The 14,879-nt window shown below is 42.4% G+C and overlaps 1 protein-coding gene across 3 annotated transcripts in view; it reads left to right on the top strand.

Moving 5' to 3' along the window:
• The window catches only part of LOC128325234 (ethanolaminephosphotransferase 1-like), a 77,701-nt gene extending 66,891 nt beyond the window's left edge, over nucleotides 1–10,810 (top strand). For 2 of the 3 annotated variants that reach the window (XM_053250810.1, XM_053250809.1), the window contains 3 exons: nucleotides 2,523–2,703; nucleotides 7,120–7,302; nucleotides 9,579–10,810. In XM_053250810.1, the coding sequence (XP_053106785.1) occupies nucleotides 2,523–2,703; nucleotides 7,120–7,302; nucleotides 9,579–9,644 (430 nt within the window). In that variant the 3' untranslated portion in view covers nucleotides 9,645–10,810. The remainder of the gene's footprint in view (nucleotides 1–2,522; nucleotides 2,704–7,119; nucleotides 7,303–9,578) is intronic. The other variant, XM_053250811.1, reaches the window with a different exon arrangement.
• The last annotated feature ends 4,069 nt before the right edge of the window (nucleotides 10,811–14,879 follow it).

Genomic DNA, 14,879 nt, shown 5'->3' with positions numbered 1-14,879 from the left:
GTGTTGCACTGGTCTATAAAGATTGTATATCCCTTGCCAGGCTTTCAGTCAGAAGGAATTCTAATTTGTACCTGGTGTTGGGCAACTGGGACAAAGTCAGGATTCCGTGTTGTACCAACCATTCTACTGCCGAGCACCTTCCTTCCTCCCTGTCTTGAAAGAGGTGCTCTTAGACTTGGTGTTCAGGATCCCCGTAGTTCAGCAAAGATATTGAGATCATCAATATCTCAAACCACCATCCTTTGGATGCCTATGAATACCAATTGCAGAGGAGCAGAAGCAGGAGAGGGGGCATGCATTCCTCTCCTGGGTGTGTTGTCTCCCAAAGCATCTGGTGGGCCACTAAGGGAAACAGGGTGCTGGACTAGATAAACCTTATGCCTGATTCAGCAAGGCTCTTTTTATGTTCTTATGGCTATGACAAGAGAGTAATAAAAAATAAATCTTCCATGTTGAAAACATCATCCCACTACCCCAATGAGAATTCTGGCTGATGTATTGCATAAGGCAACATTGGCCTTTGCAACCCTCCAGGGCTGCTGCGTATATACAAGACAGCCCCAGTGGGCTTGCACAAGAATGCTCTGCAGAACTGCCTTGTTGTGCAACCCTGCTAGGACTTCCTTTCACATGCTCAGCAGCCCAGTAGGCCCCCAACTCCATTTCACTAAGCAGAATATCAGTCACAAAGTCCATAGTTGCCATGTAAGTGTACTTATCAGGTCTTGTAGTACTGGTTTTGAATGCCAGGAGATCCATAATAAAATCTCAAGTACACATTCTCAGTTTTTTCAGTAACTCTGTCAATTGGCAGCCATGTTTTGGGCCAATTCTATGTTGGGGAAGTCCCATCAGTGTCATGACTGCTATGAACTCCTGAGCCACACCAACAAAGCATGTAAGGAGAAAATTGTTTGTATCCATAACAACTTGTGAACCGCTCAAAGATGCAAGGTTTGAGTGGTATATAAGTGTGTTAATTAAAAATAAACTTCAGCCCTCCTGAGGCATTGTTGTACTTGTGGATGGTTTACCATACACTTTACCTGGCATATACAGGAGACCATGTTTGTGTTAATGTGCTATATCCCTGATTTTCCATTTACAACATTTGTCTGAAGAGACAAGTGCTGTATTCAAGGAGACATTCTTCCTGTGATTAGAACACTGGGGTGCCCCTTCCTGGGGCGAACGTCTTATACTTGAAAATGCTGAGTGCTAATATCCAGGAATTTGTTGGGTATCATCAACATATTGATGACACAACACATCTCTGTTTCTCCTTTTCATCCAGTTCAAGTGAATCTGTGGAAATACTAAACCAGTTTAGCTAAACCATGGTCTGCAGTTGAACCATGTTCTGGTAACATCCTGGTTGGATTACTGCAACCTGCTCTTTGAGTGGCTGCCATGAAGATTGTTCAGAAACTCTAATTAGTTCAAAATACATCTAGATTACTAACTGGGAGTGGGTAGTGACCCATATTAGTGCCTTCTTAGTTGTGGTACTCTTAACTCTGGAATGCACTCCTTAAGAGTTTTGCCTGATGTTGACTTTGATGTGCTTTTAGCACCAGTCAAAGATCTTTATATTTCCTCAGGTCTTTTGGATGTTCTGATTTTCATGCATTTTATTGGTCTAGAAGTTTCTCCTGCTTCTACTGTTATATGCTGCTGTTGGGTTTTTTTGAACTGATTGTTCAAAATTGATAAATCCAGTTAATTAATTAAGATGATTGTTAGTAATAGCAGGGTTTCTGGGCATTCAAAGATTTCTTAAAACTCACCTAGTGGAAGAATATCTGTCACATTAGACTAAAGACCACTTTTCTTTTGGACATAACAGTTGTAAACAAACATCCAATCACTCATTGTCAAACAGCTTTAAGATGCACAATAGGAGAGTTACTGCCATACATAAAATATACTGTTTTAAGTGGAATGCCCTGCCAAATTTTCAAATAAGCATTAACCTCTTCTTCGTTTAAATGTCACCAGACTTTTAAAGTTCTGCAAGATGCAGTTTTAAAAATTACAGCTTGCACTGTTGAAAAGGACTATCTGCTGCTGCTAAAATAATTGAATTCTGGCCAAGTTTATTTATTTTATTTATTGTTAAATGTATATACCGCCTTTCATTAAGAACAATCCCAAGGCAGTTTACAAAAGGTAAAAAACACACAATAAAAATGACAATAAAAATATTAAGCAAACACTATAAAACCAATCTGATTAAAAATCTATAAAATACAAACATAAAAACTATACGTGAGTAAAACACATAAAAGCAGCAATAAAAACAACCATGTAAAGGCCTGGATAAAAAAGCCAAGATTTAACAAGCTTTCTTGTTACAAAAATGAGCTTATATTTAAGATGCATTGTCTTCAGCCAGAATTGCAAAGAGCTTAATAGTTCAAGTCTGTGACCATCACCCCAGAGTTTGCAACTCTTCCAGCCTGTGAGGCTTCTATAGATGAGCAAGGCTGTCTCACTCCACTAAGCAATCTCTTTATTTGCAGAGCCTACAGAAAGCAAGCACTGTTGAAGGATTCATTGTATGAAGGACTCCTCCCACTATTCTCCCCTATGCTGCTTTTTGCACTCCTCACCATCTGGGTGGCTCTCTCGCCATGCCAGATATTAGTGAAGCAAACTAGACTGTTCTTATGGATGACTGGAGTTTTGTTTTCCAATGTTATGGTAAGTATTCTTGTGTCTCCGGGGCTAGGCCTAAAGGCTATTTCCCCTCCAATTTTATCCTCAATAAAATGAATTTATTTTTCTTATCTCTCTCACTTCACTCCTCAAAGATCAAATGTCCATGGAAAACCTGCACTCCTGCAGAAGATCAAATCTGTAATTACACTTGCTTTATGCTCCGCAGGGAGTTACCACAGGTCTGAGGTGTAATGACGTCTGGCGATTTGTGTTAGCAGAAATACGGCAATACAACAAACCATTTCAAAGATCAGTGTGGGTCTCAGAGTAGCACTGAGACTCACCACACAATGCTGGCAGTGAGACTAACTGGCATTAAGTTTGCTGTCACTTGCACTGCCCTTTGCTATAGAAGCCAAGTGGACAGAAGTGGCATTTGTTTTTTTTCATCCTCACGGATTCTTATGTAAGTTCAGCAACATGTAGAAACCATGCAACTTCCCACCTTTTACTGCATTTGTGATAATACAATAGAACTGAAGCTAAATCAAGACACAGCAGTTAATGGTAAACAGCCATGACTGTGATGTTGTTCTAGACGGGCTTGCACTTCCCATGAAGGAGCAGCTTCACAGCTTCGGACAGCTGCTAGTCCTGGCTTTGCTGCTTAGGTGGCCGCTGTGCCCAGGAGCGCCTTTCCCCAACTCTCAAGGGGTATACTAGGGTATCTGCTTCTGGGAAATGCTGGCCTGGCCACTGTAATGCATGCCCTGGTAACTGCTAGAGGACTGCTTACTGCACTGTGTTCTACCTTAAATGGGGCTGCCTTTGAAGCTTGTCTGAAAATCACAGCTGGTCCAGAATGTAGCAGTTGCAACATACAACTCTATTCTCAAGCCACTGCATTTCTCCAAACAGGTGTCCAGGCTCAGTTCAGTGTTGGTGTTAACCTTTCAAAGGCATAAATGTTCAGGTCCCTGGCATTGTGGGAGAAGCATCTGCTCCCATATCCTTCAGGGCACCCTTTGATAGGGATGTGCGAACCGGTTCGGATCCAAACCGGTTCGGATCCAAACCGGGGGCGGTTCGGAGGTTTGGATCCGAACCAACCCGGGGTGGTTCAGTTTTTCAAATCCTTTGAAAAAATTCAGGTAGCTTCCTTGCCCACCCTAGGAACTACCACCCACCACACTCCACTCTACGACACCCCTTTCCCCCCGACGTGAAGCTATACATTTGCTGCAATCCTAATTATTCTCTATGAGGAATTCAAAAATACTTTAACAATTCACCAATAATCAGAGGAGTGTCCAATTGCCTTGGGATTTTTTGGGTGGTAGGCACCCCTGTCTGTCTACCACCCACCCCGCTTTTGTGCCCCTAGGTGCTCCACAATAGGGGATATGGACTGGTTCGAGTCCCATTATATCCTATGAGGAAAAAATAAAAATAATTTTCAAAAATTCTTAAAAAATCGTACAAGTGTCCGATTGCTTTGGGGTTTGGGTAATAGGTACCCCTGGGTGCCAGCTATCATCCTACCGATTTTCAGGTGTCCAAACTGATCCAAACTGGTCCTAACCAGTTCGGATCCGAACTGAACCAGGGGGTGGTTCGGACAAAACCAAAACCGAACCACCCCCTCCTGGTTCGGACCCAGTTCGGATCCGAACCGAACCGGGTGAACCGGTTTTGTGTACATCCCTACCCTTTGATGCCTGAAAATCTTTATTTTTTTAAACAGATGGGTGCTCTGCCTTGGGGGTCCCTGCCTGCTGAAGTGCTGCATGTGGATGCATGTATGGCCCCCTCACTGGGGTACCCACTCTTGGGAAGACCTTGCCTGTCTTCAGGAGTGGATCAAAACTTTTGGAGGGTTTTTTTTGGGGGGGGGGGGGGGCTTTTTAGGACCTGTGTATTGGACCTGACTTCTTATACAATGTTCTGCTGTTGTAATTTGATTACTCGGCTTTATTATTTTGTTTGCATGTTATCCTATGTTAATGTAAGAGACTAGATGAAGGGAACCAGTGTATGAATGAGATAAAGAGTAATAGGTAACTCTTCAACCATACAGTGTCAAGAAAATTTAAAAAAATGTTTATGTGGGCAGATTTATCTAATCCTGCAATAATATTCACTATAAGAACAGCCCTACTAGATCAGGCCCAGGGTCTATCTAGTCCAACATCCTGTTTCACACAGTGGCCCACCAGATGCTTCTGTGGAGCCCTCAAACAAGAGGTGAGGGCATGCCCCCTTTCCTGCTGTTGCTCCCCTGCAACTGGTATTGGGGGGTATCGTGCTTCTGAGACTGGAGGTGGCCCACAGCTACCAGACTAGTAGCCAGTGATAGACTTGTCCTCCAGCAATTTGTCTAAGCCCCTTTTAAAGCCATCCAAGCTGGCGGCCATCACCACATCCCATGGCAAGGAATTCCATGGATTATGTGCTGTGTGAAAAAGTACTATAGTTCGAAGGTCCAGCAAAAGAACATTATCAGTTATGGGTAACTATTTTAGTCTCCAGTGTTACATATTGGAATTTAGCTTGTTACTAAAACCAGAAGTAACATTTAATTATTGCTAGTGCTCACGTGACTATTATGCCTGCAGCCACTTGCACAGATGGCTGTTTTTGGTTATGCAGTTCAACTTTAGAACCTGCATTAAGCCTTGCTGCAGTGCTTTATCCTAAGAGGAGCAAGATTTATTGCAGAATGGTTTTCATCCTGAGTAATGCTTTTGTTAAGAGTTCGGGCTAAGTTCCACAATGAGGAAAACTTACTTTGGAATTTCCTGCTCCTGATAATATCCAGACACATCTGAGCCAATAGTAGTGAGATGCTTATAAGTGAAGAAATACTGACAGATGGTCCTTGTTAGGCAGCAATTTACTGTGGATTTTCCAGCATAGTGTGTGTTTTGAGGCCCTGATTTAAGAGAACTAACTACTGTTGTATTAGAAAGTTACATGACAGAGAAGTCTTCAGTGTTTTCAAATTCCCCACATTCTGTTCACCAAAAGGCCTCATTCTTATCTTCCTCCTGGCCCCTTTCTGGTCTTCTTCCCCTCAGGGATTGGTTGTCATAGCAATTTCCTTACTCTGTAATTTTAACACATTGGCCACAATCCAGTGCACATTTTATTGTGTTAGGCCCAGTGATTTCAATTGGATTGTGTCTGTTTACATCTGTGTGGGACTGTGGCCACTGTGTTTCATTTTCATTCATTTTCTTCAGTATCAGACAAGTGCAGCTTAAACCCATCCAGCAGCTGGCCTTGGATCCTTCTTGTGGCTTTGATAGCATCCACTTGCACAGCTTATTCTCAAGTCTGACCTCATAAGAATACAATTACAGATTTTGTAAGCAAGGCCAGGTTCCTCCTGGGAGGAGGAGCAGGGGAGAAGTAGGTAGCTAGCTATTGAACAGTTAAGCATCTTGCATTCTTCTGCACCAAGAAAGGACAAAGGGGTGGTGTTGTTTTTTTTTAAAAGAATACTTTCTTAAAAGAATGTTATCTTATCTGGAGTATTGCTCTAAAAGATTGCTAAGCCTTTTTGTGCAGCTTGTTTATTTTTTAAAAATTGCTGATATTTAAAGGCTTCTATCGCTCATGGATTCAAAGGGAAAACTTGAGAAAGTAGTATCAGTACATGCAAGTGTCAGAAATCAGAAAGCAACCCCACTCCACAAATAAATTATTTATTCAGCTTATTCAGTGCATGATCTAGCCAGACATTGCAGAGAAAACATGATGGCACAACACAGCCTACTTGGCCATGCAACCACATCGTTAAGGGCAAAACCCACTTATTGTCTTCACTCTGAAATGGGGAGGAAGGAGGGCAAATGTCTGTGTTTGCCAGAAAGCCAGGGCCACATTGTGTGGCTTGACAGCACTCTATGGCAGCTTTTGCCCAGTTCCAGCTCCATCACAGCTAGTTTGATTAATTGTGGATGAGCACGTACATTTAGGATACATGTCTACATGCACATCCCACAAACTGCAAATGAACATTACTTTCAATAGGATATGCATTTAAACATCCATTTGCATCCATATGCTGCCCGAACTGGTCAACTGTGTGGGACAGATTGGATGAGGGAGCGTCAGCTTGGCAACAGGAACGTCTTCCCTCTCCCTCCAACCCTCAGTTTCTTGATAAGTTTCACAAAGACACAAACATTGCCAAAAAGGAGGCTGTAGAGGGCAAAAACACAGATGACACACACACACACAGCAATGGCCAACACACTGTTTTGACGTAACAAAACATTCTGGATGAAATTACATTTAGTGTTTTGATAACTCTAGCTAATAAGGAAGCAAAATCAATTATTTATAGTGAATTGCAACCTTGGCACTATCTCAGCTTTAGTCTCTTTCACAATTGAAAATTAAAGTTATGTTTCCACTGTCACCCACTCATTGATGTGACTTTAATTCCTACAGTGCAGAATGATAATTTGCCAGATGACTAACACCAGATCTGAAGTGCTTCACTGGCTTCTCGTTCCATTAGCTGTCATGGTTTGTACAGCAACAGCTGGATTTCAGGGTAGACTGGAAGAACCAATACTTGCTGCCTTTGCTGTCCTTGCCACAGCTGCTCATGTGCACTATGGAATTTGTGTGGTAAAATATGCACGTTTTATAGTAATTAGTAGTAAATAGAGATTGCATTCTAAGAGTATAGATGTGTTCCTGACTACCATCAACCACCCATCCCCAGTCCAAAGATTCAAACAAAAGGAAACACTGACCCTTCAATTTTTATTATTATTATTATTATTATTATTATTATTATTATTATTATTATTATTATTATTATTATTATTATTTTTGCATGTGTGGCTTACTATTGCATGTTTTTGCTGAGAAGCATAATCATAGCCTATTTCCACACCTTTCTAGTAATAATAACAAAGGCCTTGCTGGATCAGACCAAAATGCCTATCTAATCCAGCATCCTGTTTCCCAGAAGGGCTAGTCAGATGCCCCTGGCAAGCCCAGAAGAAGGGCACGGAGGCAAATAACTCCCTCTCACTGCTGCTTCTCAGCAACTGGTATTTAGAGATGTATTACCTATGAATCTGGAAATAGCAGGTAGCCATCACCTGCTACTTCTAGATTCACAGCAGTATGCTACCCAAACAATAGGCTTATGTTCCATGAATGTATATAAACCCCCTTCAAAACCCTGTATACTCATGCCCTCCGTCACATCGTGTGGCAGTGAATTCCATGCATTAATTATGCACTGTGTGAAGTACTTTTTATTTCTGTCCTGCCAAACAATTTCATTGGATGAGCCCAGGTTCTAGCGTCAAAGGAAGAGGAAAACATCTATCTACTTTCTTCACAACATACATAGTTGTATAAAGTACCATCATGTTTTCCCCCCTCCCACCCCCTTAGCTCAATTTTCTAAACTTTGGTAACCTTTCCTCATAGGCAAGGTGCTTCAGGCCTCTGCATTTTGGCTGCCCTCTTCTGTACTTTTCCAGTTCTACAGTATCTTTTTTCAGATGTGGCAATCAGAACTATATATAGTATTCCAAGTATGACTGTAGCATTTTTTAAATGGATATACATCAGACTGCCCTGCTTGGGAAGTACTTTAACAATTTTGATATCCGTATAAGCCAGACAGTTAGGGACAGGTACTGTATGTGTGTATTTAAACCATACTACGGTGTGTATATATGTGTGTATATAAACTGCTTTGAGAACTTTTGTTGAAAAGCGGTATATAAACATTCATAGTAGTATGACTATGTGTACACACACACACACACACACACACACACACACACACACACACACACTTAATTCCCTTTGGCCCATCCCTTCTATTTGAATGTTTTAAAAAGAAAAGTCTTCATGAAACTAGCTCTAAATACATTCCACTGAATATAGTAGTCCCATAAGAACAGAATCTCAAGAGGATAAAAATATTAAAAGGCTAGAGACTGCACTCAGTACTAACCCTATCAAAATAATAATCTTGGTTGATTGGTTTTATGTAATTATTTAGATGAGCCATACATGCCTCCAGTCCTAGTACAGGACAACAGGAACTAGTACAGAAGAACAGGAAGTTACATTAAACAAGATGGTATGCATTATGCAAGAGCTAGCCAGATATTAAAGTCATTTTTTCCTCTGTGGATACAGTCTTGAAAAATCATGAAAGAAACAGGGTTTGTGGGTCTTCAGAGTCACAAACTTAGTCTTACAGACTTAATTTACAAACTTACACAAACATATTTTACTCTTGAGAGAGGACTGGTTTTAATCACATGCTTTTTCAGAAATGTTGTTTGTATTACTTGCTTTCCCTAAACCCAACTAAATTATCACCACACTACTTTAACCTATGCAGTAACAGTCTTTCACAAACATATAATACATCACCATGAGCTCCCTGGAAGAAAGGCAGCTTATTACAGGGCAATAAAATTCTTGGTTCATAGTCATAGGAGTTTTACCCAACATCTTTAAAAAAAACACCCAAAAACGGAATTCAACATTCCTCTGAGGTTGCCTTTAACATGTGTAAGAGCTGCATCTCTCTGCTTTTGTTGTAGAATTTCAGGGAAGCTTTTCCTTCTTCCTCAAAAGGAAAATGATCAGTGGAATGACAGAAGTAGAAGTCATTGCAATGCACAAGAGTATCACAATTCTTAAAATAGATTTATTTGGGTCAGATTTAACACTTGCTTAGATAAGATAAATTAGCTTCCTTGAGATTTGTCTAACAATTCTGCCTCATTCACATACTGCAAAGGGGAATTACAGAGAGAACACTAATTTTCTCTAAAGTCCCTTAAATCTTGTATGAACATTTTGGATTTTGATGGCTGTACAGTCCCACTTTTTAAAAGCAAAATGTCATTTTTTATTTTTAGGGCAAACAATTGAGTCAACATTTCAACATCTACATCTTTTCTTTGAAGAAACGCATTCAAGAATGAATGCAGTGTCTACAGGATCAATACTACCAGACTTCACATTTCTGTAGTACAGAAATAAAGAGCAAAAATCTCTTGATTAAAGAACCAGACTATGAGAAGAGGAGTTTCAACTGAAGCAACAACTTGCACATCAGGAGTTGTAATGGAAAGTGTTTATTTAAGCATATTCTTCCCATGTCATTTTACAGTACTGTAAACCATCACCCCCTTGACTCCCTCCTTTTGCTCTAATTTTCTCCAACAACTGTTTCTTTTTACTCAAAGACCGGAACCAGTCTTCTTGAAAGATATTTCAAGAATTCCTTCTCCTCCTCCCAATGCCATGACGACTAATTAACTTTTACCATACAGGCAGGTTGGTGGTAGGGATGCTTAGGGAAGCACCAAACTGGCTCGGGTGTCCACAGCCGAACCACTTTGGTGTAGCAGGGAGTGGTTCCCTTAAGCAGCAGGTAAGCAGGTCCTTACCTGCTCGGTTGCTACACTGGTGCTTTTCCGAGTGTGGTGCTTGCTCTACCAAAGGCTATGTGCGATTGCAGTGTTGTTCCCTGTAGCCTGTGCATAGCGTTGGCTGCTGCAGTGGGGCAGATGGCTGCTGCAGTGGGGCAGCAGCAGAGCAGGTAAGGACCTCCTTGCTTGCTTTTTAAGGGAACTGCTCTATGCCCTGCCCAGAGCTGCCCAAGCCTGTTCAGGCACATCCCTAAATGGTGGCTATTCTTATTTGTTTAAATCCTCTGATACCCAGGCTGTGTCTGACCTATCTTCCTTCTAGAAGCTTCTCCCACATCCTCCTTTTTCTTCCTGGCAACATTTTCTCTTCTGTACTTCTCCAAAGGCCATACTCTCCAAAGGGATGCCAATTCCTTTCTAGTGACAGTCTCCCCCCCATACTTCTCCATGTTTCATAACAAGTTACCCTAGGGAAGCAAAAGGAAAAGCAGAAAGAAATGCTACATGCCTCACAAAGCATTGTATTTTCTGTCTCTGTTAGGGAATTTAAACATTAGTTTACCAGTGTTTATACCCATTGAAACCTTGGCCTTCCTCTCAATGGGCCCATAGCAATCACCCAAATGTACAAGTTTCCCCCTCCAATATGAATTGCTGAGCTTTATTCCCATTTTTCATGCTGGTCGCTGACCAAAATAAAGAGATTGATTGATTGATTGATTGATTATTCATTCCCATTTTTGGTGGGTGCGGGGAGAACCTACGGACCATCACTTCATAACAAACGAACATGAGAAAATGATCCTTGCATGTCATGATCTTCCTCCTGTGCTGTCCCATGCATTCCTCCTCTTCCATCTCTGCACGTCATCGAACCAGCAGAGTGGGAGCTTTCTTTTTCATTCTTACTCAAACTATTGTGTTTCTTTAAATTAGAAGTGTGGAGCTTCTTCTAATCCACTGCTTTGCAGAAAATTTATTAGGACAACATAGCTAGGAATCGAGTGTGGAAGGGGGTTAACCTGTCATCCCTGAAGAAGCTAGCAGAGGGCAAACGACACGCCCCCTTCAAGAGTGTGACCAATCTGCTGATGTGCTGATATTTTGCTCACAGTCAGTCCTTGCAGCTTGCTGGGATGTGCCTCAGCAGCCAGACAACAGGGAGGAGCTCCCCCCTCCAGCAACTGGAGTTTGGATGGCCACGGCTTGGTGCACATCTGTGGTGTGATTTGGAGTTAAGAATTGGAACCTTGGTGAACTTTGACAGCAGTTCGTCATTACGTCTGAACCAGGCTATTATTTCACTTGGAGAAATACATATGGGGATCTTTGGTCCCCAATGACAACTGGGTTTCCTCTGGTGTGATCCAAAAGGTTCAGTTAAAGCACTGAAAAACACTGACCAACCCTAAATATTTTTACATGACAATTAAGCCCCAATTATTTCAATTTACCCCCACATGGTTAGATTTCAGGCTGAGTTTCATTCAGGCAGCCTCTGAAGTCTTGGTTTTTATTAAATTAAATCAAACGCTAGAAAATGTGTTTTATAAAGTAGTTATGTGGAGTGTGTCTAGTTAATCTGTGGGTTGCTTTCATGTGTAACTACTATTTTAAACTAACAGTAATTGGAAAACTGATATTTCTAAAACATCATTCTTGGCTGCTTGCCACTGTGGCTGGGGATGATGGGAATTGTAGGTCAAACACACCTGGAGTGTTGAAGTTGTGCAACTCTATTCTATAGAGTAGTATGTCCATTTGCTACATACTCAACTGCTTAAATTGCAAACTGTATAAAACTGTTTTATTAATAAAACATCTAAGGCAGGATCCCAACTAAGACTTACATGAGTGGAATGGACTGGTTCATGCACTGGTGAAAGGGGGATTTTTGCCATTCCCACTGCAGTCCCTGGTGCCCGCTAAAAATAAATCCTTCAGGATTAGGAGGCAGGGGTGCTATAGAGAGAAGGAGGAGGGAGAAATCATATTCCCCTCTGTGCATGAGCAGAAGCGTTCGCCTGCACAAGTCTTAGTCTGGATGTTGCCCGTAGTCACCTGGAAACTGTATAATCAGCACCTGAGGAACTGTATTATTTATAAAAATATTTATACCCCACACTTCCAATACACTACTGCTTATGGTGGCTCACAACTATAATTTGAAGAGATTTTGTGATTAATATTTATATACTATTGAATGTTGGTTGTTGTTTTTTGAGATTCTTTGGAGAGGCATTATCAACTATTTATTATTTATTTGTTTATTAATTTATTAGATTTATATACCACTCTTCCAAAATGGCTCAGGGTGGTTTACAACATGGTAAAAACAATTAAAACAAGTTAACAATTAAAATCAAACTATAAAAACAGAATAGGACCAATTAAACAATTCAAACAGCTAAAAAATCCTGGAAAATCAGGGCAGCAATTTAAAACAATTGGTCAATCATTTAAAAACCCTGGAAGGCCAGGCCAAACAGATAGGTTTTAAGGGCTCTCCTGAAGGACAGTGATGATCTCACATTACGGATTTCTGCTAAGAGTGATTCCACAGCCCAGGAGCAGCTACAGCGAAGGTCCACCTCTCAGTCGCCACCAGACGAACTGGTGGTAACTGGAGACGGACCTCCTCAGAGGACCTTAATGTGCAGTGGGGATCATTTAGAAGAAGGCACTCTCCAAGATAACTCAGACCTAAGCTGTTCAGGGTTTTAAAGGTAATAACCAGCACATTGTATTTTGCCCAGAAACATATCAGCGGCCAGTGTAACTGTTTCAAAACAGGCAAAATATGGGCTCTCCAGGTTACCCCAGAGACCCATCCAGCTACCGCATTCTGAACTAACTGAAGTTTCCAGACTACATACAAAGGCAGCCCCACGTAGAGCGCATTGCAATAGTCAAGCCTGGAGGTTACCAGCTGATGCACCACTATTTTGAGGTCATCCTCTTCAAGGAATGGGTGCAGTTGTCGAATCAGCCGAAGCTGATAGAAAGCACTCCTAGTCATGGCCTCCACCTGAGATACCAGGGTGAGGCCTGGGTCCAGGAGTACTCCCAAGCTGCGTACCTGCTCCTTCTGGGGGAGTGTAACCCCATCCAGCACAGGAAGATCCAACACACCCCTCAGATTCTGAGCCCCCACAATGAGCACGTGCGTCTTGCTTGGATTCAGCTTCAATTTGTTCTCCCTCATCCAGCCCATTACTGCCTGTAGGCAGGCACTTAGAGAATGAGTGCCATTTCCTGAAGATGAAGAGGAGAAGTAGATTTAGGTGTCATCAGTATACTGATAACACCCAGCACCAAACCTCCTGATGACTTCACCCAGCAGTTTCATGTAGATGTTAAAAAGCATTGGTGACAGACAGAGAGGAGCCCTGGGGGACTTCATATAACAGCTCCCATTTTGAGGAGCAACCAAGCTCCACCATCAAGAATTTACCTGAGAGATAGGAGTGGAACCACTGCAAGGCAGTGCCCCCTATCCTCAACTCCCCCAGGCGATCCAGAAGGATACCATGGTTGATGGTATCAAACGCCTCCGAGAGATCCAAAAGAACCAGCAGAGTCACACTCCCTCTGTCGATTCCCCAGTAAAGGTTATCCATCAGGCCAACCAAGGCAGTCTCAACCCCATAGCCAGCTCTAAAGCCAGTTTGAAATGGGTCTAGATAATCAGTTTCCTCCAAGACTGCCTGGAGCTGGTCGGCCACCACCCTCTCAATTACCTTGCCCCAACCAAGGGAGATTGGAGATTGGCCTGTAACTATCCATCGCTAAGGGATCCAGGGAAGGCTTCTTTAGGAGTGGTCTAACCATTGCCTCCTTCAGACAAGGAGGCACCCTACCCTCCCTCAGTGATGCATTTATAATATTAACCAGGCCACCTCCAACAATCTCTGTGCTAGATGGAAGCATCCAAGTCGGGCAAGGTTCCAGAGAACAGCTGGTAGGCCGCAACGCCCCAAGCAGCTTGTCCACATCCTCAGGAGTCACAGATTGAAACTGATCCAATCTAATACTGCAAGAGGGATTACTGCACACCTCCTCCGTAGAACTTGCAGAAATAGTGGAGTCCAAGTCGACCCGAATACAGGAGATCTTATTCGCAAAGAAACCATTAAAGGCATCACAGCAGAGCAACTCCGGGGACTGATTGGAAGTAGAAGGAGAAGAAACCAAACTCCTCACTACCCGGGATAGCTCCGCTGAGCGTGTACCTGCAGCCGCAATGCAGACCGGAATCTCTTTTTCGCTGTGCGTACCGCCACCGCATAAGTCCTCAAATGGGTCACATGCTGAATCCTGTCAGATTTGAACCGAGTTCTCCTCCACTTGCACTATAGTCGCCTACCCAACAGATTCAGCCCCCGCAGCTCCTCAGTATACCTAGGGGCCATTTTTGCAGCAGGTCGGAAGGCACGCTTCGGAGCAATCATCCGAATATGATCTTTTTGTGTAATCCTGGAGACCAACCTGGCTGCTGTATTCTGTACTAGATGCTGTTTGGTACTTTAGACTATGTACAAAGTCAGCCCAACATAGAGTGCATTGCATTAATCAAGTTTGGACGTTACCAGCATATGCACCACTGCTTTAAGGTTATTTATCTCCAGAAATGGACATAGCTGCTGTATCAACCAAAGCTGATAGAAAGCCCTCCTTGCCACTGCATCAACCAGAGAAACCAGGGAGAGGTTTGGGTCCAGAAGTACTCACAGACTACGTACTGGTCTTTCTGGGGGAGTGTAACCCCATCCAGAACAGGCAGAT

Source organism: Hemicordylus capensis, chromosome 4 (genome assembly GCF_027244095.1).
Source record: "Hemicordylus capensis ecotype Gifberg chromosome 4, rHemCap1.1.pri, whole genome shotgun sequence".
NCBI classification, from domain to species: Eukaryota; Metazoa; Chordata; class Lepidosauria; order Squamata; family Cordylidae; genus Hemicordylus; species Hemicordylus capensis.
The sequence above is the reverse complement of the archived record's forward strand: the minus strand, read 5'-3'. Positions and strand labels throughout refer to the sequence as shown.